This window comes from Brachyhypopomus gauderio, chromosome 11 (assembly GCF_052324685.1).
Source record: "Brachyhypopomus gauderio isolate BG-103 chromosome 11, BGAUD_0.2, whole genome shotgun sequence".
NCBI classification, from domain to species: domain Eukaryota; kingdom Metazoa; phylum Chordata; class Actinopteri; order Gymnotiformes; family Hypopomidae; genus Brachyhypopomus; species Brachyhypopomus gauderio.
The window spans coordinates 9,653,482-9,678,619 of record NC_135221.1 but is presented as its reverse complement, the minus strand read 5'-3'; the positions used below and the strand labels follow the sequence as shown (position 1 = coordinate 9,678,619).

Below are 25,138 nucleotides of genomic sequence, written 5' to 3'. Positions count from 1 at the left end.
CAGTGTCATGTACAAAGAGTTTTGCACACTTATGTTCCTATAGAACTGTTATTAGACTTCTGCTATTATGTAAACCTGCCTTCCACAACACCCAGTGACGTCATCCCTATTGAATTCTACTGAGCTTACACAGATCCCCAGTGGCGCAACAGCGGTACTGCAGAAATCCTATTTTACTTCTATCGCATTTACTGTAAGCAAGCAAAACTGCCAAAATGAATGTATTAAACGTGAAAAAAAAAAAAGAGAGAGAGAGAGAGAGAGAGAGAGAGAGAGAGAGAGAGAGAGAATCTCTTCCGTGTTTGCTGAATATAGTAATCAGCTGGCCAGCACCTGTGCCCTCGCGCCCCCTCACGACTTTCTTCTCTTGGTGCCTTGAACAAAGCACAAAAATGCAAATAAGCCTTTTGTTTAACGAGAGATGACTTAATCTGGCGAGACACTCATTACAAGTTTTTTCTGTGGCACCAGGATTTGGGCCAGGGACTCTTTGGAGAGCGCTGGATCCAGGGCAGCTCAGTTTGCTTGCAGTGAGCCAGGAGCTTGTAGAACAATGGCCCTCTACCACTGCAGCCTTTCACTGCGAGCCAAGACCACAGCGGGAACACCATAAAAGAACTGCAGGATCTGAGCAAATCTAGTGACATCTGAGCTTAAGCCATTTAACTCTAAAAGATAAACAATCTCAGACCTCAACTAATTGCCGAGCTGCAAAGAACGGACCGGAGTTTGTGGGCAACCACAAAGCTTCGACTGGTTCTAATCACCCCAATAAGTGTTTTCTTTAAATAAAATGGACCGAGAGACAGGTACCGGAAATATTCTCATTGTTTTGGGTTGTTTGGGCAGGAACTATGGTTCTTAACTAACTATGCAAATAAAAAATATTTTGGAAAGGGTTTAATGATTTGTTGCGTGAACTATGATCCCTGAACCACCAGTCAAGAGACTGAACACGTCCATTAGCAGCGCAGGTGCGCGAGGACCACGCGTTAGAAGAACAAAGAGGCGCGCGCTCTCACTAACAAGCAGTCAACTGCTATAACGCCCCATTTAGCTGTTTACAAGCCTGTCAAAAAAAATCGTGAAGGCAAACAATTCCATACTTACTTTGCTTTTGTTCGAGCGTAAATGATAGCGAAACACAAAACTAATTTGAGAGCGTGAGGAAGAAATGCGACAAAAATATAATTTATCTGCAAAGACAGTTTGGACGGTACAGCACGTACGTGGACTGTATAAAAGATGCAAATCAGTTTACTAGCCCCTTTATTGTTCAAAGATGTCCGAAATGCATGTTATGGATGCAATCGCGAAGTCAAAATTCTGCTAAATTCTTGTCGCTCACCCTATTCGCGTATGGGCAGCGCATTGGGGTGAAATCTGGCTGTACAAAACATGTTGTGGACCTGCTCAGAAACTTGGTTTGAAAAGAGCACCGCCCTCTTTCTGCTTCCTTCCAGAGCCTTATAACCAGACGCCTGTTGTGCAGTCGTAGATACCCAAGACAAGCACTGGACCCGACGCTAGTTGATCCAGCTAGATACCCAACACTAAACGATTTCAGCGGAATATATCTAGTTTATTCTGCGCAGAGAGGCAACATTACGCTGTTTAGGGACAATGGATTTTTTAAACCACAACTACTTGAGCGCGCGCACCCCGTACGACTACACCTTTAATTTTTGGAACGACTATCTAGGACTGTCGACACTGGTCACGAAGAACAGCAAGCATAACGTCCCGCAAAGTCCGAACTCCATCACGGAGTCTTTGAAAGCCACCCTGGGTTTGGACGACTCCCCTCCGTGCTCGTGCGTAATCTCGGCCGGCGGTGACGGCGGACACCTGGACTGCTGTTGCGCCGTCAGCCCCCCGCCCGCGTCTATACTCCACCTGAAAGAGCGATTCTCCATCCTCAGCCCGTTCCAGAATCAAGGCACGGGGCTCGCAGCGCAGGACCGCGAGATGGGCTTCGGGGGAAGCTTCACGGGCTTCGACCTGTTCGGCATGGAGAGGAAGATCAGAAAGCCCGCGGCGCGGAATAAGCAGGAGCCCAAGATCTGTGTCTTCTGTCGGAATAATGGAGCTCCTGAGGAGGTCTACGGCTCCCACGTACTGAAGACTCCGGACGGGAGGGTCGTGTGTCCCATCCTGAGGGCATACACTTGTCCCTTATGCAGCGCTAATGGGGATAATGCGCACACTATAAAGTACTGTCCACTCTCCAAAGATCAGCCTGCACAGCGACCGTTAAAGGGAGGGAGGGCGGTGGGTGGTAAGCGAGTAAAAATATTCTAAAAGACAAGTCTTCATGCGCCGAGTAAATAACCTAAATTTATTGCACTGAACATTTTTCAGATGACTGTTCCGATTGCGGCTTTCCGAGTCTTAACTACTAGGCAACAGGATTTATTAAACAAATAAGATATCAATGTTTTCTGTTTAAAAATAAATCTTTTATATTTTTATAGATGCTTTATTTCCATAGTTTATTGTATACTTTATTCATAAAAAAAGATATTTTTCCTTTTCCACATGTTAGTTTTAGATGTTTATTAGTTGAAAATCACAGTTCATATTCAATCACAATTTATGAATAAAAGATGTTATTTTTGTTTAAACGGGCAAACATGAATGTTGGCATAAACATCAGAGGAGCTGCTCTTCCGTCAAACTCAAGTATTTTCTTTACTGTAAGCTAAGCTTACACCTTGTGTTGTCGTTTAGACCAAAGTTACGTTTGCCATTAAGCGATCTTAAGAATGTTCCTTTCCTATGCCATTCGATAGTCTCCTAAAGTTCTCTCTGCGAGCTGAAGTGCGCTTGGCCCGTTCCGTTCTTCCCATGGTCCACCACACGGTTTCTGTCCCACCCAGGCTGACATTTAATATGTCTAAGAAGGAAAAAAACAGAACGCAGAAACACAATGGCTTCTCTGTTGCTCATACATCGTTTTAGCATAACCTCATAATCAATAGATGCCCAGTCAAATTAACCTAATTTGAGCCCTACTGACAGAGACGATTTTTTTTGGCCAGACGTTTTTCGAGATATCTTTATTAGGGGAATACAAGGTGCCCTTCTAATGTTTACACCCCTAGCGAGGGGAACACACACTGGAGAACACGTCTTGTGGGTTACCTTTCCGACGCTAAATCTGCCCTAATGTGTGACGTTCTCTCAAACTGACCTTTTCTTTCCAAAACATAACAGGAAAGCTCTGCAGAAACTGCGAGTGGGTTACAAAATAATGCAGTCTGATAACTCTCGAATGGGTCAGTGGTGAAACAGCACGAATGAATGTTCTTAATAAAAAAAGCTTTTTTTGTAAAACTGCAGTTGCCCCTTTTTGCATTAATGTAAAAAAATATATCCAAAAAGATGCAAGGATGTTGTGAATGTACAGTCACCACTTGCAGGACTGCACATCTCTGACTATTACGTTTACCAAAGGAATTCAATTTTAATGAAGTAAGGAACCTAGATTTGCTGTATTGTAAATTTAAAAAAATGAGTGATGTCTATTCAGTATTTTAACATTTAAAAGTGACTTCAGAGGGTACTACCTCAACAGGATTTTGTACTTTCATGTAAATGTCAACAGCAGTTTATTAATATAGCGCTGCCATTTATAATAAGGGTTTTTAATAGTATTTTTGATCTTTGTATAACATAATTGTATTTTTCTTTCCTTGCATTCTACATATGGAAGTGGAACTCCAATAAGCTCTTAGCATTGTTTGCCAATAGACTATGGCTGTAAATAATGACAATATCATACTTTTTTAAGTTGTTCAATGTTACATTCTTGGCAAGAGAAGGAGAGAATGGAATATGTTGAAGAGCTCGACTCTTATTTGCCACTTTTATCTGAGGTTTGTAATTAAAAGAGGAAAAAAATGAAACGCTGTTGAATTTTGTTATTTATATTTTGTCACAATTCCCTTGTAAACTGCTGTGCAGAGTTAAAAGAAATGAATTCCCTCGATAAATAAACAGCTTATCAAATATTTTACTTCATGCAGTCATGGTGTCCTATATATTCCCTATTTGGTCTGCTGCTTCAGACAGAGCTGGGCCAGGTGTATTTGATTGTGTCGTGAGGGTCTGTCACTCCTCTCTAAACGGCCTGGTTCGGATGGTGGCTGTCTTCAGCGCCCAAACACCACAGACTCCTGCTGCCCAGGCCCGTGGAACACTCTCTCTCGCCCCGTCTCTAAACCCTGCCCCCCCCCCCCCCCCCCCCCCCCCCCCAGACAGGGAGAGAGGGACAGGTCAGCTAACACAGGCCTCGGGCTACCGCCTTGTTTTGAAAAGCAGCAGCAGAGTCTGGCACTTCTGAGTGGTGCTGGGCCTCTTCTGAAATGAGGGTTTTTTTTTGGTGAACTCGAGTGCCTAACTTTACACCACCCAGGAGAGTGATGCCAGCTAGGAGTTCCCACTCAGTTCAGAAGAGAGTGGATAAGAGGTCAGAGGGCAACGTTCCGCCGGTCCGGGCTTGTCTTCCACAGCAGGTCCCTGTCCTACCTTAAGAACTGCTCATCCCTTCACCCTATGTCACATGCAAACACCCCCCCACTCCAACTCCAACTCCAACACACACACACACACACACACACACACACACACACACGCACACGCACACGCACACGCACACACACACGCACACACACACACACACACACAGCTGAGACACTTCATTAAAAATGGATGAATACTAAGTACAACAGGGATTTATATTACAGCAGACAGTAGCATTGAATCCTGGTGGCTTATATTACACACACACACACGTACACACACACACACACACACACACACACACACAGATACACACACAAAGGAACGTCTGGCTAACAGCTTTTATTCCCCAGTCACCACAGCCCATTACCAATACAGCAGAGAGGATTTTCATAATCGAGTTAGTTCCACCATTTATGCTGTGCATTTCACATGATTTTGGTAGTGGCAATGGAGAGAGGAAGACAGAGAAAGAAAGACATATTGCAGCACAACCTGTCATGCATTACAATGACTTTTAGCTATAAAGGCAGCCCATGGGCTGACGTGCACTTCTATAAGCTTACGTTTGAGACTTCAAGACACATTGTCTTATAAATAAATTCATAGAATTTCACTAGCTGTGAGTAAAAAAATATTACATGCCTCTGTATCGTATACCACAGGAGTCCTTGTAGTGATAATCAGGAAGATTTTTAATCCTTTATGAAAAATTATACTAAACCTCTGAAACCTCAAAATTAAAATCATATGTAAACTGTTCTTTGTGCACTTTTAGGTACAATAAGCATTATATAACCACATGATCAAGATTCTAATATAACCTTCCATTAACACCGGTTCTGTGATTCAGACTTTCATTGCAAGACACATAGAACCATTAAGAGCAAAATCACCCAGATTCAGACCTTCCCTGATGGCTGTGTTCAGACCAACCTTAAGATAACAAGGCCAAGCTTTGCTCATAGCACATACCCTCTGAAACCATAGCCAAGCTGGGCACTGTGCCATTTACAAAGCCCAGCTTCACAGACACCCCCAGCTCTTGCATATATAATAATACTGAAATGCTAATAACCTTTATTAATATAGCACCTGAAGATTTCTATGTATAATTCAAACTTCAAAAGCACCAACATATAGCTAGCAGACACGAACCGATCAACTTTAAGTTCCAGAAAGACAGAAAATCACTTGGGACTGAGCATAACAGAAGTTCATAAAACAAGAGTTTTTCTATTGGTTAGATATGGGACATCGAATTTTCTTACATGCAAGTTGATCAGTGTGTGCTGTAAGAAGAGTCTAGGAGCTGCCCTGAGGTCTGTTCTGAGAGATATCTGATGGCAGCGTGCCAGTAAGACTCACTGAATTAGAAAGGCCACTTCACTTTGCTCTAACCCATATGCAGTTTTAAATAGAACTATTCTTCAAACCTCTTCAAACCTCAGTAATGAAGACAAGATGAAGATTGTATATATATATATATAACTGTAGTGTCTTTACGCTGTAACGTCTTATCTGACTCATGGTGTCCGAGGCAATTAGCTGATGGGTAGAAGCAGACATGTTTTAGCAGAGAAGGTGCTAAACTGTGATGCTGTGGTCTGCCAGGACTGGATTATGACACATAATCCCCCCATCCCAGCACCCTGCAGCAAGGTAGAGCAGAGCAGAGGCCATCACCTTCAGGAACCCTCTTACTGGAGATTTGCCTTGCGGACAGTGGAAATAACATAAAATGAGCTTGCAGGATGGAATTGATATGGAGGAATGGATATGGAGGATCTTCTCATTTGAAGAAGTCCTTAACCTGATCCACAAAGAAACCTGCCCATGCAGCATACAGACAATGAGCATAATGATGGCAATATACAATATATGGTTTTGTTTCCCTTTAACATCAGTCCAAATAGCAGCAAATGCAATAGGCGCACACACACAACACACATTTTGCCATGTTACAATATAGATAACGTAGGTATCTTCAATTAACTGGTTTGGTGGTTTTCTGTAGAGACTTGGCCTAAAATTGAAGAACCAAAGTAGCCATTAAATACCCTCAATATATTCTCGAAACAAACTAGCATGCTGACTAGATAAAGACTCTGGTAACCTTTGACCCACTTATCAAAAGGCTTCTGTGAAATCCCAAACTGAACTGCTATTCCAGCTGGTCCACAAGAGCAAAAACACTTTTGAATGAGAACACAGGAACCCCTACACGTCCCCCAACTTGATACCTGGTGTTTTACCTGTAGAAATGGAAACCAATTATTCCTGTGGCTAGGGGCTAATCCGCTGATCGTTTGGCACTGGTCTAATCCATAGGGCGTTTGGCACTGGGTTAATCCACTGATTCCAAGTGTGCATTTTCAAATTTATGATTTTTTTTTTTCTTTACTGAGTCATACTGAGTATAATCCAGTCACGAAAATTGTTCCGCCCTGTTTCACAAGGACACGACTTGGGATGCTACATAAGAAACACCTGTGTAGCAAGCTGCATGGAACCAGGAATGCCAGTGTGATCATTTAGACACAGTAGTTTTAGCACAGAAGTGGGTCTTTTGTGTGCCATGACAAGTGCTTCCTGTGCAGTAATTGCATCCTGCCACTTTTTTTTTTTCCCCCAAAGCTCGACCACGACTTCTGGGATATGTAGATGTATCAGAAGTGTGTGCAAGGAATTCATACAAATGTGTGTAGTGAATGTGCTGAAGGTGCTGAAGAGGTCCATTTAGTGGGACTGCAGCTGACTGCGTTTGTTTACGCTTCATTAACCCGTCAGGGGACACAGCTCACTAAGATCACACCCGCTTTTATTTTGATTCTAATGTTAATGGTGTCAGGTAAATAGATCAGTCTTTTACATCACAAATATAAATATTTATAGTTCTAAATCATTTAATCACGGAATTCATTTTCTTTGAGAATAAGTGCTAACAAGCATCAATCAAGCAGTTTCTCTATTTTGGGGTTATGCCTGTGTCTAAATCTTTCCTCAGTCTAAGGACATAAGAGACATAGACATGGTTCTTTAAGACTGCTTGTGTGTGTTTATCTGCAAATCTGTCTCTTGATATGACTTTGGCTTTGAAACTAATGTTTTTGTTTTCTTTCCGGGCTCACAACAGCCATCTGTAAATGTATAATCAGCTATGATCTTAGGTTACAATGTGACTTTTGTATGTTGAGAGAGATTAGCTGCATGCTCTCCAGGACTGTAACTGAGCTCGGAGGAGATAGTGGCACTACTGGATGAATTCAGTAAGTGTTAAAGTAAGTGGTGTAATAAGTCCTTCATTTTAAAGTCAAAGCAACTGGATCTGCTTCAGATCAGCTGTGATGGAGGTTCCCACTGATCCGATACCATTCAGTGTTTTAAGGAGCAAACTGAATGTTACTTATTGGCATGGCACATTATTTGAGCAATTCCTTTTATTTGTGAATCTAATCAATAAATAAATGTAAATAATCATGTTTACCTGGCTACACTTCTACCAGTCCATTATATCTTGACATGTTCTGTATGTTCTTGCTGGTTCGAGCTCCAGAGGGATGGGGAATGCTCTAGTAGTTGAAGTTTGAGCCCCATGTGCTTGTGGTTTGTAGTCCAGGCAGGGCCGAGCGTTAGTGATGCAGGCTGAAGGAAATGACTGCAGCTTCCTGCAGACGTATGCCCTCAGTGCAGTCCTCCGGTACACAGGCACATTTAAGTACACAAACCTTAGTGAACACTGTGGCCTGAATACACTGCAGCCATTTTGTAGCATGGCCAACAGATGCATTTACCTGAAGGAATATCAGGGTTGTTGTTCAGCAGACCTCAGTTATTCTTGTGTTTTCACTTATGTTTCGGATTTACTTGTTTGCCGAGACAGATTTGTTGAAATTATTTTTTACTTCCGAAAACTCTAAACTAGAGATGTCCCCATTGTAATAGTACATACTCCTAGATTAGAACACTGTCAAACATGTCAAATGTCATGTAAAAAATGTTTTAGTTTTTTTAATACATTTTGAAGGAATTCTACATTCTAATTTAGAATTAAAATTTTAACCTTTTTATCAGTCATATTCACATATATGTGAAAAATCATATAGCACATCCAACAAAAATTTACCCCAAACAACCAAACCTCAGGGTCACAGTGGGTTTTAATCAGATCAGAATTTGGTGATATTCAAATGCAAGATATTTGTATTTGATTGGTGCAGAAAAATTGGTACTGTGTCTTCTCTGATCACAAATGTGTAAATGCATACACATCTCCACTCATACTCAGACTTTGCCTTATCACACAAGCCATCAAATCCAGATACAGAACACAGTTGCCATTGCACAATCAATGCCAAACAGTGCCATAACAAACCGGTAATGCCACAACTAAAGTTAAGATGGAACTCTCCATGAACTAATACAATAAAGACGATGCATGATTTTTTTTTTCAAAATGTGTCATCTCTTTTTTGTAGTTTAGTAAAAAAAAAAAAAAAAAAAAAAAAAGTTAATCTACAACCGATGAACACAGATCACATATGAACACAGGTGACAGCACCATTTACAAATATCAAGTTACAAAAAGGGAAAGCTGTGTTTAGAAAGAAAAGCTGTGTTTAGACCTCCTCAGCATCCTCACTGTCTTGCTACAGTACACAAAAGTAATCCATCATATACCTTGTACTACATATACTGCTGCAGTTCATGATTAGACTAATGTCTGATACAGTTTAAAAACTGTGCTTGCGCATATTCCGAGCACTGATGTTTGACTGCTAGAGTCCCTTTGGAAAGGAATTAGATGGGCCTATTTAATCCTTAGCTTGTTCTGCGGAACAATGCAGTCGATTGTTAAGATGCAGACTGAACCGATGCCTTGAAACTCTCTGATCCTCAATAGCTCCCCTTTGTCACGCAGGCAGAGTCTTATTGGCTAAGACCCTATTGATGAGTTCTGTCTCTCGCCTCTCAAAATAGCCGCCCTCTGCCTTCATTAGACGGTCATCTCAGCTCTGGGAAAGATAGAAAGTCGTGATGAACATAGCTAGCTATCCATTTTACAGATCGGGAATGTCCAGTGACTCCAAACGAATGATGTTATCTGCATTTCTGACGGTACGCGGTACTATGGAGAAAACAGCCACAGGACATTCATGTGGTATGACGGTGCAGATTACAGCACTCAAGCTGTGGTAGGATGCAGCAAACAGGGTCACCTCCCCATTTCCTCTGAAGGTCACAGGATCATAGAGGTCACTGTGAAGAGGCTCAGATACGACTGAGATCCTCTCTCATTGACGTCCTGTGGATAAGGACTCGGCCAACTAGAGCTGCACAAATCTCATCAAAGACTGTTTGTTTTCTTTCCGTTCCTCTGCCACCACCTTCAGGTTCTTAGTGGATCCATTGGCCAAAAACAAGTGAACTGACCCATGGTCCTTGTGACTGGCTACCCAGACGTTTTGACTGACTTGTGGACAGTTTTGACTCTTAGTGTTTCTACTTGGGGAACTGTGTGTTAATTGGGTCGGAGCTGTGATGACTTGAGTTGATGCTATTGACTGCTAGCGCTAAATGAGCACATGGTTCAGCCAGTGTGGATTTATATGAAAGGAGTGGGGCATAGAAAATAGGGGAACGGGGTCTGTAGTTGTGGGAAATGGGTCTGTCTGTACCAGCATGTAAATGAAAAACTGTAAATAATGCATGCATTAACATATGGAAATATATAAAGGGTTATATAGAGATAGATTAGGCTGGTTCTGTCTAAACAGCATACATATGTGTTTTCTGCAGTTTAAATAAATATACATACACACATACATACATACATACACACACACACACATATATATATATATATATATATATACATATATATATATATATATATATATATATATATATATATATATATATATATATATATATATATATATATATATATAAATTATGAATATTTTATAAAAAAAACCACAGAACAGTACGCATCTGTACCTCTGGAAAGTTTGAGTTGAGGCGAGCGAAGATATTTTATAGCAAATGCTCTGCTGCCATCTAGTGTTGAAATGATTTTAGTGACGCGGGTCGTGTTATAAGTAAAGTGACAGCTGTAGCGTTTCATCAACCATGGGCTTTGTTTACACGGGTTTAAAGAAACAGCAGAGCAGAAAGACATGATTGTAATATTTACTGGTTACTGGTATTTGTCATATATTTAAATTGGAAAGCTGCAAATATTTGATTTTCTCAGCTTTAGGATGATTGAAACATTATCACATAGAATTTCCATCACATTATTTTTACCACATGCTAATAATGTGTTTATCATTCCTTTAGGTAGGCAGCCCAATGTTTCTAAATTTCAATAGTGCAGAATCTGCAAAATGAGTAAACCGCCACATGATGGCGGTATTGTAGAAATGGTGACGGATTAAAGTTCACAAAGGCAACTTACCAGAAAATAAAAAATCTAATAAATGAGGATAAAGTGCACACTGTAGTATTATATATTTATAGTTTGAACGCCTTAGGCATCCTAAGAAAACGATGTTCAAAACGTTTTTATGATTACGGTAAATTGCTGCAGAATCAAATATGACTGCACTTCCATTGGGTGTTTCTTTGATTTCCTTTGTAGTTTCTCGTCAACTAATCACACAGCGTCGATTCGGCAAAAGGTGGAGTTCTGTTCATCTGTAAAAATTAGTCAAACCTTGAGTAAAAGTTTTAAATCAAACCTGTGATCTTGAAGAATGGTTGCAGATAATGTCTGTTCAGAAATTTCTTGAGTGTTCTAAGTCAATGCGTAACAAAATCCTGCTTCGACATTCAGGAAAGTTCAGAATATTTGTTTACTGTGGAGTACTGAGTACTGGAGAAATGAAAGAACAGAAGAGACGGGTCCACGTGTTAGATGGGCCTGGCCTTCACTCTCACGGTAGGGCCCAGAGTGATACCTCTGGCCCCGGGTGCAGCCCGAACCAGCTTAGATCTACGGCTCAACTCGACGGGGCAAAAATGCACCTCAAAGGCTTCCTGCTGGGAACGAAGGTTTCGGCATTTTTCCCACATATTTATCCCATCCATGGAAACATGTGACGTGTCAGCTGCGATTCTCCCCACTCCTCTTCCTCTTCCACGCGCAAGAGGACAGGCTGAACCTACCTGCTGTTCTCACCTTGGTCTCCTACGTGCTTGATTAGAGCAAACCGAGTCCAGCCGACTTTTGTCAGAAATTGCTGTAAATAACAATATCCAAAGATATCTAAGATACCAATAAATTTATTTTTCCACCTCAGTACCTAGATTTGAGAAGTTCATGCTTGGTGGATTTTTCATTCTGATGCAATATTTAAAGGACAATAATCTATAATTTAAATATTACTTAAAACTATTTTAACCATACATGAAAGACACATTGAATCTGTATCTAAAAAGTAATGCTCATGTCAGTGAATGTACTGAACTAAAACTTTTTGCTGTGTTGAATACTAATGTACTGTAAAGGTAAAAATATACCCTTTACAGAGAGAGAGAGAGAGAGAGAGAGAGAGAGAGAGAGAGAGAGAGAGACAGATCTTTACATAAAAAATTACTTGGACAGGTTATCAGTCAACTAAGACTAAGTTTGCTAACATAGTTTCAGTGTTTTCTACTTATGGCGTCTGATCCCAGAGCATCAACCAACACTTCATACACTATTGTTACTGCTAAGATAAAATGGGTTTGGCAGATAGAAGGGATATTCATAACCTTGCTTGTATTTATTGGCAATCAAAGCTGTTTGGGAGGTTTGTCATCACTTAGCATGTGGAACTTAGAGAAAAAATAGTTTTTGGAAAGTTTCTGGAAAGTTTTTAGAAAATGAATTAAGTAAACTGCAGGTTTTATGTATTTATGTATTTGCAGTTCACTACCAGCTCATTTTTAAAAATAATAATAAAAAAATATTAATTTTATTATGTGTTGCTAAATCTGCAGTCATGAAGTCATAATTGTCTGCATAAAGTCCTGAGATAGAGGTATGTGTTCCTCATGGCTGTCCTGAGCAGTCCCGCACGAGTGGGACGGCTTTTGTTGAAGAGCCCCGTGAATGCTAACGCAATATGGTCACAGCCTGGCCAACAGTGGGCCGGGTTTGTTTCCAAAGGCTTAATTCAATTTGTCACCTCCTTTCTGGGGGGCTCGAGTGCCCTAATTTGTGTTAATGAGGGTAATAAAGTCATAGGCCCTCGCCATAATGCCAGAGGGAGGGAGAGAGGGAAGGAGGAGGGGTTAGGTGAAGAGACGCTCTCTCTTTCTGTGTACCTATCTATCCCTTCTTTCAGCCATGGCCCTAGCACACCGATCTGCTGTTCTGGCCTCCCCAGTGCCTGGTCCCTATTGTTCCCCTTATTAGATCGCTATTGTTGGGTTAGTGCCGTTGCCATCTGCTGCGCTGTCAAGGGCTCCATGGGTCCAGGCAGGAGGCATTATGAGCAGGCTGGGCCCCACTCCCCTCACTGCTCGCCGGGCTACAAAAGAGCTGATGTGTCCCCTGCTCCCTCCGGCCACCCTCACATAAGGGCCCTTTCACACTTGACGGAATTAGGAGGAGATTGATGGTGCCGTGCGGGGGGAATGCCACAGGAAGTGAGGAGGGGAGACCGAGTGACCGTGCTCGTGTACACCCACCTCAGCTGGGTCAGGAGGGGAGAGACAGCGGGTGCATCTGCGTGTGTGTGTGTGTGTGTGTGTGTGTGTCTGTACATACATGAGCAACAGAGAGAGCACGGGATTAATAAAAGTTGTGCTTAACTGGGTAAACGTACTGCAGGAAGCATTAAGAGCTGTTTTAAATTAAAGTTGAAAACATGTCCACCGAAACAGGTAGTCTGTGCTGAAGCTAGGAACTGTTAATCAGAAATCAGATTTGTCGAATCATATTCATAAACAATTTAATAAAGGTTGTAAAAGTAAAAGAAAAGTGTTGAAAAATTACAAAACAATCAACAAAAAGAACTGAATTCAACCATACCAATTTCATTAATTGTTTAAACCACCCGAAAACATTCAAAAGTCCCTTTACGAGTAATTAATGCAGTTTTCTCCTAAGGGAAAGTAAGCATTCATACACTGGTAATAATCTTAATCGTTGGTGAGGCAGTCTGAGTGTTGTGAGTGATAAAGTGATGGAGAGATCTGACTCTGTAGGTGGCAGTGTGGCCTAGTTCGTATTAGCACAGAGCTTTCTCCACACACCCATCTGCTTATGCAACAACATCTGACTGCTGACAGTGAAGGACACTTCACCAAAAACATCAACAGACTCCACTAACTGATACCGTCCACAGAACACGCAATGCAAACAAAGTTACTCAGGGAGCAAAGGAAACAGAACCTTAATGTGATGTGGCCAAAGGTGTGGTGTTTACACTTTTTAAAATATATATAAAACATTTTGGAAACATTTACTGTGTGAATCTTCAAACCCTTTTGTTGGGGTATTTAGCACTGATTTTGGCTAATGGACTTATCAAGAGTTGTGTTCATGTATTGACACTCATTGACTCCATAGCTGCTGCTCTGTGAGTGTTTAGAGTAGTTTGGTTTTGTTTGGATAACGGAAAAAGCAGAAGCTCCCTTGGTAGTTTATTGGTTCCCGGGGTTTGTTTATTTGCTTTTCTCTTGTTCTTTGTCCCCCTTTCTTTTCTTTTCTGCGGCACATCAAACAGAGCAGCAGAATGGATTAGTGTAACCCCCGAATGACCCTGTCCAATGAGACGACTCGCTTCACAGCTCCCAAGATTCCTCTCTCCACCGCTCCCCTCAGCCCACCGACAATCTGCCACCTTACAACACGGCGTGGGGGGATTTCTATGCACGACTTTATTTGTGTGCGTCAATGTGTGCGAGCGTGTGTGTGTGTGTTTGCACATGTGTGGCTGCATATAGGTGGGTGGGTGTGTGTGTGTCTCTTGCCACAAGAGAACAGAGATAGCACCAGTGCACTAGTCAAGTGCAAAAATCCTAAATTGATAATAACTAGGTGGTGCATAATGAGTTCTCCAGTTTGTGAGTGCAGAGACTCTGGAGACAGTAGGTTATTTATCATGTGGGTTGATGCTTTGTTTTCTCTACCTCAGCCTGCTCAGGCAAAACTGTAATCACTGCAGCATGGCCCAATGTCTCGCACTCGCATTTTCTGTCATAGCCATTCGTCCTCTGTCCCAAAAAGCAAGTTATACGAAATATGATCAGTGTATCTGCTGAAGGAAAACTCACATATATCTGCGATGAAGTTTCTCACCTAAAAAATGTCAAGCTCATCACTGATTGTCTGCGTTAAATGGTGGTTTCGTATTCATTTCCATCGCTTTCTCCCTCCTCTCGGTTTCTTTAGGACTATCATAAAGCACAATTACCGTTTCTCCTGCTGGATCCGGGACGAGGCAGCAGAAATCGGGGCCCAGTGGTTGGCTGTCTCGCTGTAAGCTCTGCGGATGCATTCCTCCATTAATGTGCATTAAGTATGCCACACACTTACATCCATACCAGTCACATTCCTCAGCTTCTCCTTCTGCCCAAACATTTACAGAATGTCAGTGCGGCGGCGTCCAGCAAACAAACGCACATGAAATGTATTATTTTAGCTGCAAACATTTGGGCTGGAATTAGGGATGGCCGATAACTTGCAGGAGGTTACTGGGCCTCTCGCAGGCAGAAAGTCAAACTCGATTAAGAGCGCCGACTGATCTCATCCACAAACTGTTGTGTTCTGGGTGCAGCTGAGCACCCTGCGTGTTAGAAGCTTATTAACTGGGAGGTGGTTCGCTATTACTAATATCAACCAACCACACCAAATGAATTGCACAGAAGAACATACCAGACAGCACAGTACAAGGCTTAGCCGGAGTCAAATATTAAATGGATAATTATAACTATTGTGAAGCCAAATGTTTCATATTACTGGAACACATATGGTACTCAATCATGTCAAGGGCTTTGAATTCAGCCAAAAGCACACAGAGAAAAGAACCCAGGAAGAAAAATCGTTGAGTAGAGACCATGGCGATTATTTGATAATAAACTGTAACAAAATTGATTGTTGAATAAATACACCAAACCTCAGTTTCAGTTTCAGTCAGAAAGTTCCAAACCAGTTCGATGAATCATTCTGATAGAAATACATTATATAAATTTTATACAGTATACGGACAAGCAGTGTATAAATATAAATGTGGGATAAGTTGGTTCTAAATAAATAAAAGCAAAACTATTTTAATAATAATAAGTTGAAGAGAATCAGGATAAGGAAAGTGACGACATTCTTACAATCTCACAAATATTACATTTATCAAAGTACAATATGTTCTACAGCCCTGCAGTCATAAACTGACAACACATTCATTAGTTATGGGCTATTAACATGTGAACAAACAACGCAAGATACTCTTTATTCTTTTTGATATTTGTCATAATTGTTTGGAAATCTCCTAAGAAAAAAATATAATAATCTCCTAAGCATTCAATATACTCTGCCCCACACACACACACACACACACACACACACACACACACACACACACACACACATACACACACACACACACACACACAAACGCACACTCACTTTTCATCCTGTGCCATATGAGTAAAAAAGAGAGGGAAAAAATTCCTTTCACGCCTGCAGCCACCTTACTCCCATGTAAATTTCTGTCTGTCTCTCTGGCTGTCGCTCTCCCCAGGCCTTCGTGCACTGCTGTGCTGGGAGGGCCCAAACGTGCGCCAGCGCTGAAGCAAGCCGCCACCCCTCCTCCACCCCTCCTCCACACCCTTCTCATTCACCGGCGCGTAATTGGTAGTCAATTTGCGCTCCCTCCTCACCCATTGTGTTGCATTTTGCTCCGACAGACTGCGGAAGATTAATGGGGTAGTCCAGTCCCAGGGGCGGCGAATCGGCTCCGCACCCCTAAATTCATTACACCAATTTCCCCCTGTCCCGCGCTGCCCCAAAAAACGCCGGAGAGGGACCGCAGAGAGGAACGAATATCAGAGCAGTCAGACGGCATATTTTGGGGGGGGGGGGGGGTTGTAAGAGAAAGAGATTGAGTGAGCAAAACAAACAAACAAAAAAGAAAGACGGCACTTCTGGGTGTGAGGGCGTTCATGCAGCTACTGTAATTGCCGCTTGCCTTGCGTTGTTAGCTGTTCCAGAGTGGATATTGGGCACTTCACAGAGCATATAATTATTTTTCTGGAGCAGTGGGTTTTTAAAATACACCGTCATTTATTAGAAAAGAGTTTTCAGTTTTGCTTTCTCCATGTTTCCCATTTCTGCACTTTCTTCTCCCCCATGTTCTCCTAGTGACCTAATTGTGCCCTGTGAGGATGAATGCAGATGTGTGTGGATGTATGAAGATGAGTGAGGATGTGTATGGATGTGTGAGGATGTGTGTGGATGTGTGTGGATGAGTGTGGATATGTGTGGAAGTGTGTGGATGTGTGAGGATGTATGTGGATGTGTGAGCATGAGTGAGGATGTGTGAAGATGTGTGAGGATGTGTGTGGATGTGTGAAGATGTGTGAGGATGTGTGAAGATGTGTGAGGATGAGTGTGGATGTGTGAGGATGTGTGAGGATGAGTGTGGATGTGTGAGGATGTGTGAAGATGTGTGAAGATGTGTGTGGATGTGTGAAGATGTGTGAGGATGAGTGTGGATGTGTGAGGATGTGTGAGGATGAGCATGGATGTGTGAAGATGTGTGTGGATCTGTGAAGATGTGTGAGGATGTGTGAAGATGTGTGAGGATGTGTGTGGATGTGTGAAGATGTGTGAGGATGTGTGAAGATGTGTGAGGATGTGTGTGGATGTGTGAAGATGTGTGAGGATGTGTGAAGATGTGTGAGGATGAGTGTGGATGTGTGAGGATGTGTGAGGATGAGTGTGGATGTGTGAGGATGTGTGAAGATGTGTGAAGATGTGTGTGGATGTGTGAAGATGTGTGAGGATGAGTGTGGATGTGTGAGGATGTGTGAGGATGAGTGTGGATGTGTGAAGATGTGTGAAGATGTGTGAAGATGTGTGAGGATGAGTGTGGATGTGTGATGATGTGTGGGGATGTGTGAGGATGTGTGAAGATGTGTGAGGATGAGTGTGGATGTGTGATGATGTGTGGGGATGTTTGAGGATGAGTGTGGATGTGTGAAGATGAGTTATGTCAGTAAGGAGCACCTTTTAACCTGCTCTTTTCCTCCCTCTCTCCCTTTCTATCACTTTTTCACTTTTCTTTCCATACCTCCCTCTATCCTCTCTCCTATTTCACTTCTTCTCTTTTCATGTCTTAATTAATACAGTATACATTGACTGCAACAAGAAGGAATAAGCAACAGATATTTTTGAAATGGTGTGTGTGAAATGGTGAACTGGAAACTAACCAATTACAGTAATTACATGTATATGTGTGCACAGGAGTAAAAACCTTCTTTCTTATGTACTTGCATAAATTTTCTTACTTAATGTCTTTGTGTGTGTGTGTGTGTGTGTGTGTGTGTGTGTGTGTGTGTATCTTTGTGTCTTGGTGCTCCGTGTGTGTCTTTCTCCCTTCCCAGACCCTTGTGTTCATAACTCTTGGTCGAGCCTTCAAAGGCCCTGGCAGATTAACACAGGCAGAGAACAGCGTCATTGGTCTGGAGCTTTAATTTATGTACCTTGCTTGGCTCGGTACGCTGGCCTCGCACCTGTTGAGCCTGTACTGTGAGCTCGGCCTTTGAGGCAGGCCGCCGGTGGCTGGGAGAGCCACACTGCCCGTCAGGCAGCCTCCTCACCAGAGACGGTTAAACAGCTTTCTTGGCAACTCAGCCAGTCGAGGCCTGAGTGTTGGAGGCGAGCGTGCAGGGTGGGTGGAGCTTGCTCCTGTTGACCCCTTAGCAACATGCAAGGCCAAAGCATTAGAGGGCGGGGCTTAACCGGCTTCCTGGTCACTAATGCGTACAAGTTGTAAACTGAGGGTTCGCGCCGGCCGGCTGCCCTGTGATCTACACGCTGTAGACGGAAGGGAGTGGTGTGCTGTCGGGAGAAGAGAGGACTCTATTGAGAAGATCCCACTTAGCACCACAAGACCTTTACCAGCAGGACTCTGAAGATGCACCAAGTGTTTCACATTAAGGCCCTACCATGGCAAAGAGTGAGAAAGTGGGTGGAAAAAAAGAGAGAGAAAGAGAGAGAGAGAAAGATGTACTGAAGGCAGCAGGCAGAAATATGACCGAGGGGCACGGACAGGCGCGCTGAGCTTTAATAAAGACGTCACGTGAGATGTCAAGACACTCAAAGTCTCATTTTCATCCAAGGTGCTGCCCTGCAGATGTTCAACCGTGAAACAGCCATCCGGCCCCAAAACGGTCCGCCTGCCATGCCCCAGCCAGCTAACAGGCCCAAAACTGGCCCGTCCCGTTTGAAGTGGGTGCCAAGAGGTGTCCAGACCCTTAACGACTAGCAATTTATTACAACACCGTCCTGCTGAGAGCAAAAAGGTCAAAGGTCACCCAGTGAACCTCATAAAAAAATTTTCCTCCCCTTTTTTCTCCCTCTTCTCTCCTTCTACCCTTCCATCCTCTCTCTCTCTCTCTCTCTCTCTCTCTTCCTGTCTTTCTCTCCTCTCTCACTGTCTCCCTCATTCTTGTCCTCTCAACGCACGCAACACCTGTTTAGCACCTTGGTCTGTTTATGAGGCTTTGAGATTTCTCAGGCCACTTCTAAGTACTTCACATTAGCTGCAGCCCTGCTGAGAAAACAGCCCACAAGGCGAAGACAACCAGTCATTAGTCCCTAATACCAAACCTTTGGTCTTTGGTGGAGCTTCCTTCCAAAGCAGAGCTCAGAGAGACGTTCATTTGTCAAAGAAAATATGGAATAAATCACTGGTCCATCATACATTTTTTTATTACAGAAGCATACAAAAAATATCTGAGTTCCACTGCACTCCAGTCAGTGTGTCAGATGTTTAACCCCTTATGCTCCAGGCAGACAACACATCTCCGCACTCTCCTTCCTCTCAGATTGTTTTTCATATTTTCATATTTGTTAATTGTTGTGTAGGTGCTGAATAATTCACAGTAATTGTTAAATAATATGTATATGTGCAATATGTGTAACAATACGCATCATGTCATCTTAGCAAGTTTAAAAACAGAAGTTTGAGGTTTTAGAGGTTAATAGCTTACATACTGTATGTTCTGTATGTATGGATGTGAACACATTGGTAAATTACAAAAATTGTAAAAATACCATGAAGTGAGCTGAGTTTCTTCCAGAACATTCTTAGCAGCTGGATGTAGCATGAGGATGTAGAAATGTAAGAGGTGCTGGTTAGAATCCAGTGAATAGTTTCTACTTGGAGAGTGAATGAACAGGGCCACACACTACAGGGCCACACACCACACACTACAGGGCCACACACTACAGGGCCTCAGTCTTTACCTCCTTGTATGGTATAATGAACCTAAATCCACAAGCATGTTAACTAGACATTCTAGTATGTGTGTGTGTGTGTGTGTATGTATGTATGTATGTATGTCTATAAGTGTATATATATATATATATATATATATATATATATATATATATATATATGTATATATCTGAATACATGGTGTGTGTGTGTGTGTGTGTGTGTGTGTGTGTGTGTGTGTGTGTGTGTGTGTGTGTGTGAGAGAGAGAGAGAGAGAGAGAGAGAGAGTGTGTGTGTGTGTGTGTGTGTGTGTGTGTGTGTGTGTGTGTGTGTGTGTGTGTGAGAGAGAGAGAGAGAGAGAGAGTGTGTGTGTGTGTGTGTGTGTGTGTGTGTGTGTGTGTGTGTGTGTGTGTGTGTGTGTGTGTGTGAGAGAGAGAGAGAGAGAGAGAGAGTGTGTGTGTGTGTGTGTGTGTGTGTGTGTGTGTGTGTGTGTGTGTGTGTGTGTGTGTGTGTGTGTGAGAGAGAGAGAGAGAGAGAGAGAGAGAGAGAGTGTGTGTGTGTGTGTGTGTGTGTGTGTGTGTGTGTGTGTGTGTGTGTGTGTGTGTGTGTGTGTGTGTGTGTGTGTGTGTGTGTGTGAGTGAGTGTCCAAACTTCATGATGGGAAAAGGGAAGGAGGGAGAAAGAAATCAAAGAAAATTTCTGGCATAGAGATTTACAACCCAGGTGAGATGTTTTCACTGCCTTTTAACCAGCAGCAGAGACAGCACACACACACACACACACACACACACACACACACACACACACACACACACGAGAAAAAGACAAAGAAAGAGAAGTGAAGTGAAAGAGAGCGACAGAAAGAGAAAGGAAGGAAGAGAGCAGGAGACAGGGAAAGAGGAATGGAGAGAGAAAGCAAGAGGCTTGTGACTATGTCTGGCAAACATAAATGAGTGAAAATCTAGACCGATAGTGCCACACTGCCCACTGCATCGTTAGCCTGCACTCCCCAGCCTTGGTGAAACAGTTGGCATCTCAGACTTACTCTTGATTTGCACATAAATAGGTTCAAATTTCCTTTGCTGTTTGCCTTGACAGAGATCAGTAGAGCCAGATGCATGTTCATCTAGATTTGTTAATTTGATGATGACTTCCTAACGCTGCAGTTTGCGTCTCTGACTCTCTGAACTCTCTCGCTCTCTCGCTCTCTCACTCTCTCGCTCGCAGGATGATGCTACAGGCTCGACCCTCATCTCAGATGGCTTATTTCACACATCTGCTGAATGTATTCACACAGATATTTGGCTCTATCAATCAGAAAATACCAGTCAATTTCACAGTTACCTCTAAAAGTGAGTGCACTTATTGATGTGCGTATGCGCGTGTGGGAGTGTTCATAAGATCATATCTTCATGTAAGTGAGAGGTGGCCTGAATATGTGTGGACACATTATTACAGACAACTTATGGGTGTTGGACGTGGGGTTTGTTCACATCTCATTATTTTGAGAGCACTGACAGGGAACCTGACCACACACAGAAACGAGGGTTGCACTGTGGTGTGCCAGACAGTGAGTGTATGTTGGGGAATCTCTGTGTTTTAATTCCATCTCTCCATCTCTCCTTAAACCTGTAAATGACTGAAGACTCCTGCTACCAGCAGAGGGGAGCAGCCATCTCTGATCAGATCCTTCAGAGTCTGGACCAGGATGACAGACTATAAACACAATATACACTAATACAATTGTTCTTTTTCTCTCTCTCTGGATTTTGGATTAATTATGTGTAATTTTACATGAATATAAATCCCAATGGCAGGTTTTATGTGTTTCACCGGACAAGTAAGGATTAATTCACATTTCATATTGCCGTAATTTGTCTTTGTGTGTGTATGTGTGTGTTTGTGTGAGAGAAAGTGAAGTTTTGACATTCTCAATTGAAAAGTTCCAGAGCTCCACTCAACTGGCCAGACTTGCGGTGTGCTATGATCACCATGGGAACGACCGTCAAGTGCAAGACTTGAGATTGTTATCCACCCCCCAAGTGACAAGATAAACTTCAGCCCGACCTGCAGCCCAACACACACCTGTTGCATATGTACACACATACACACACACACACACACACACACACACACACACACTGGACATAGAGAGGTTTTATCCTGTCCACCTGCTGTGCACACATCACAGATATGTTTGCAATATTGGGCAAAGGGGGAGCATGTCAAGACCGTGAAATGAGTGTCATCCTCCGGTGGCCCAGAACGCTAATGAATGTCATTTTCTCAGCCAAAGTGAGCTTTACTAGACTGTATTACAGCAGTCATCACAGATGTACATTTAATGACTAATTGCAACGTCCTGGAAGTTCACAAATCCTTTTTGAAAAGTCTACGTGAGTTCAGAAATCTGTTGAATTTTGGCTAGATCAGCATTACTCACAGGAACCTACATTCCTCATAGTAATCTTCCATCCATCCTCCAAAAATCTCTCCAGTAATCTTTCTCTCCCTCTCTCTCTCTCCCTCTCTCTCTCTCTCTCTCTCTCTCTCTCTATCTATCTATCTCTCTCTCATTTTCCTGCTTAGGAGGTCCTGGTGACCCTGGAAAGAGTTCAGGTTCCTGGGCGACCCCAGGGTCAACTAGCCTGAGAGCATAGAAAATGCATGGAGATCAGTGGGCAGGAGAGATGAAGATGTCACTCTTGCAAGACAGACCACAGGCCTCCACATCTTCATGTTCCTTCCTCTCTGTTCGTTTCTGCCTTGGTCACTTGGTCTTCACCGTTTTCAATGACCATCTCATTGGCAAAAATCTTGTGATCGCAGTTCCAGCTGTTCTGAACTTTTTATCATAATGATATAATCTAGATGGCCAAGGAATGAGCATATTGTGCTAATTAGTTTGTTAAGCCATAAATCAAAGTGGATATTGATACTTTGCAGCATGGAAAACATGAAAATGTGATCCACAGAGTCGACATACCTTTGTCTAGATGACAAATTAAGTACAAGCGTGTTCTGGCCAGCGATAGTTTTGCAGCACGGAGGCACAAATGCCAGCAGGCCCGTCTGATCTGGACGTGTAGTCCAAATCTGGACGAAGGCCTTTGAGTTCCTTTCCCTAGGCTTTCTAATGTCTTCTGCAGATTGCTGGTCTTTTTTTTATTGTGAAGATAAATCTGCTGTAACAAGCTGAAAACACCCATAAATCCCACGCTGCCTTCACTTCATAGGGAGTTTTAAAGGGTCTGCATTGCCATGGAGACGTGTCTGCCCCCCCCCCCCCCCCCCCCCCCCCCCCGCCCCATCCTTCCCAGCCTTGGAAGATGCTGTAAAAGAGGGCAGTGTCTGCGGATGCCTGGTCTGATCTACATGACGCCTTCAGCTGTCTGTAAAGACCCTGATTTAATGGCTGAAATAGTTTAAATTTTAATATTGCCGCTGAAGCTTTTGCTTGTGCTACTGAGTTCAGGTTTCCATAGTGTAACCAGTGCTGTCCAATAAATCCCACAGGCAAAGTGGAGATGGTCTTGTTCACTGCACCTGACTCTGTGTGTCACCCAGACCCACGAGTCCTGACACTTCTGAGAGAATCCCTCACACGCTGTCACAAGAAATTTAACATATTTAAGATAGTGTACATGGAGAAAAAAATTAACAATAGACTGAAATAAGAAAATACTATACAATATTAAAATAAATATATACTGCATTAAGTGAAAGCTATATTAAAAATATACTATACTCAGTGGCGAAAAAAGGGGGCATGTATGCGACGCATAGGTGCGCTGCACTAGAGGGGGCGCCAAATCGATGAGATATAATACTTAATTTGTGTGTGTGTCGTCCCCCCCCCCCCCCCCCGGTCAACAACAACTTTAGTTCGGGGGGCGCCGATAGTATGTTTGCACCTCAGAAAGTAAGTAATTGCACTATATATACTATACTGTATTAAGAAAATAATATACTGTATTAAGAATATACTATACTGTATTAAGAGAATATGTTGTGTAATGTAGGTGTAAGTAATGTGATTGGCCAGCTTATAAAGTTGACAAAGATGTAGAGATTTTTACTGACAGGTTTTGTCTTGGTTTCAGGAATGTCTTAAACAGTATAAATGCATCAATAAATGAATAAATAAACTATATATAAAATTTTGTTTTGAGATTTGGTCCTTCATCAAGGTATCACATTATATATGTATATGTTCATAAGTGTCATTCCTGTGTCACTGCATGCATATTTAAATGAGAAGTTTATAATCTTTCTTTGTTTTGGCAAAATCTCATTTTTTTTTCACTGTGGGGAGGAAGACACCAAGAGAATGTAAATGTTAATCTGAATAAAGCTTTCTCTTTAGCTGTTATTTCATTTTCGAAACAACAGCTAGATGCTGATTTGTAAAGAAACAAGTGTCATATATGTCACGTATATGAGAGCATGTCCATATGTAACCCTACACTTAGTGGCCGGTCTGTGTAAAGCCACCATTAAAATGTCTATGGTGATTAAAGGGCCACTTCTGTCTGGGCTTTTTCGTCGTTAACTCGTCTTTCTTGGGTTACGGCGACGTAAAGAAAGTAAGCTAACATTTCAGGCCAAGCAGACCAGGTGTTGAAACAGAGCTCCAGTCAATGTCTGAGATTGCATTGTATAGTACCTGAATCTGGACATTACAGTAGTTTTAAGACTTGTTTTTCAAAGGCTTAATACAAATGATGCAAGTTGGTTATACCCTAATAAATGCTAATGGGTATAGATGAAACACTATCTGTCTCAATACTTTAAATCCCTCTTTAAAGGTTATTCAGTGTTAGGCAGGTCACTGTATCATTTACTGGGCAGGTTGACCTTAATATTCATATAAAGCTGTGTGATTCTAAATACTATTCAGCCCAGCATGAGTTTGGTTTTTTGTTTGTTTGTTTAGATGTCTGTAAGCTTCCAAGTTATTAGCTGCAAAATCATCAATTCCATATGCTCACAAACCACCACATGACTTAAACTCTTAGCATTTAGTGCTGTTTGCATGTCTTTCCTTTTACCCCAAACATCAACCTTCAACGTTGGCAGCCTCAACTTCAAAAACTGCCATGGATGAATTGGGGAAAATTAACACTTGTATAAATTTGTCAGTGAGAAGTTGGAAGCGGATTCCAAGGACGGTTCCTGTG

At 42.3% G+C, this 25,138-nt stretch overlaps 1 protein-coding gene across 1 annotated transcript; it reads left to right on the top strand.

Annotated features, from left to right (window-relative positions):
* The first annotated feature begins 1,473 nt into the window (after window positions 1-1,473).
* nanos1 (nanos homolog 1) lies at window positions 1,474-4,018 on the top strand. Its single transcript, XM_077021805.1, has one exon. The coding sequence runs from the start codon at window positions 1,624-1,626 to the stop codon at window positions 2,299-2,301; it is 678 nt and encodes a 225-aa protein (XP_076877920.1). The 5' UTR covers window positions 1,474-1,623; the 3' UTR covers window positions 2,302-4,018.
* Window positions 4,019-25,138: the final 21,120 nt, after the last annotated feature.

Excerpts from the sequence above, each read along its gene's own strand:
- nanos1 (XM_077021805.1), top strand. The coding sequence starts at position 1,624 with ATGGATTTTTTAAACCACAACTACTTGAGCGCGCGCACCCCGTACGAC.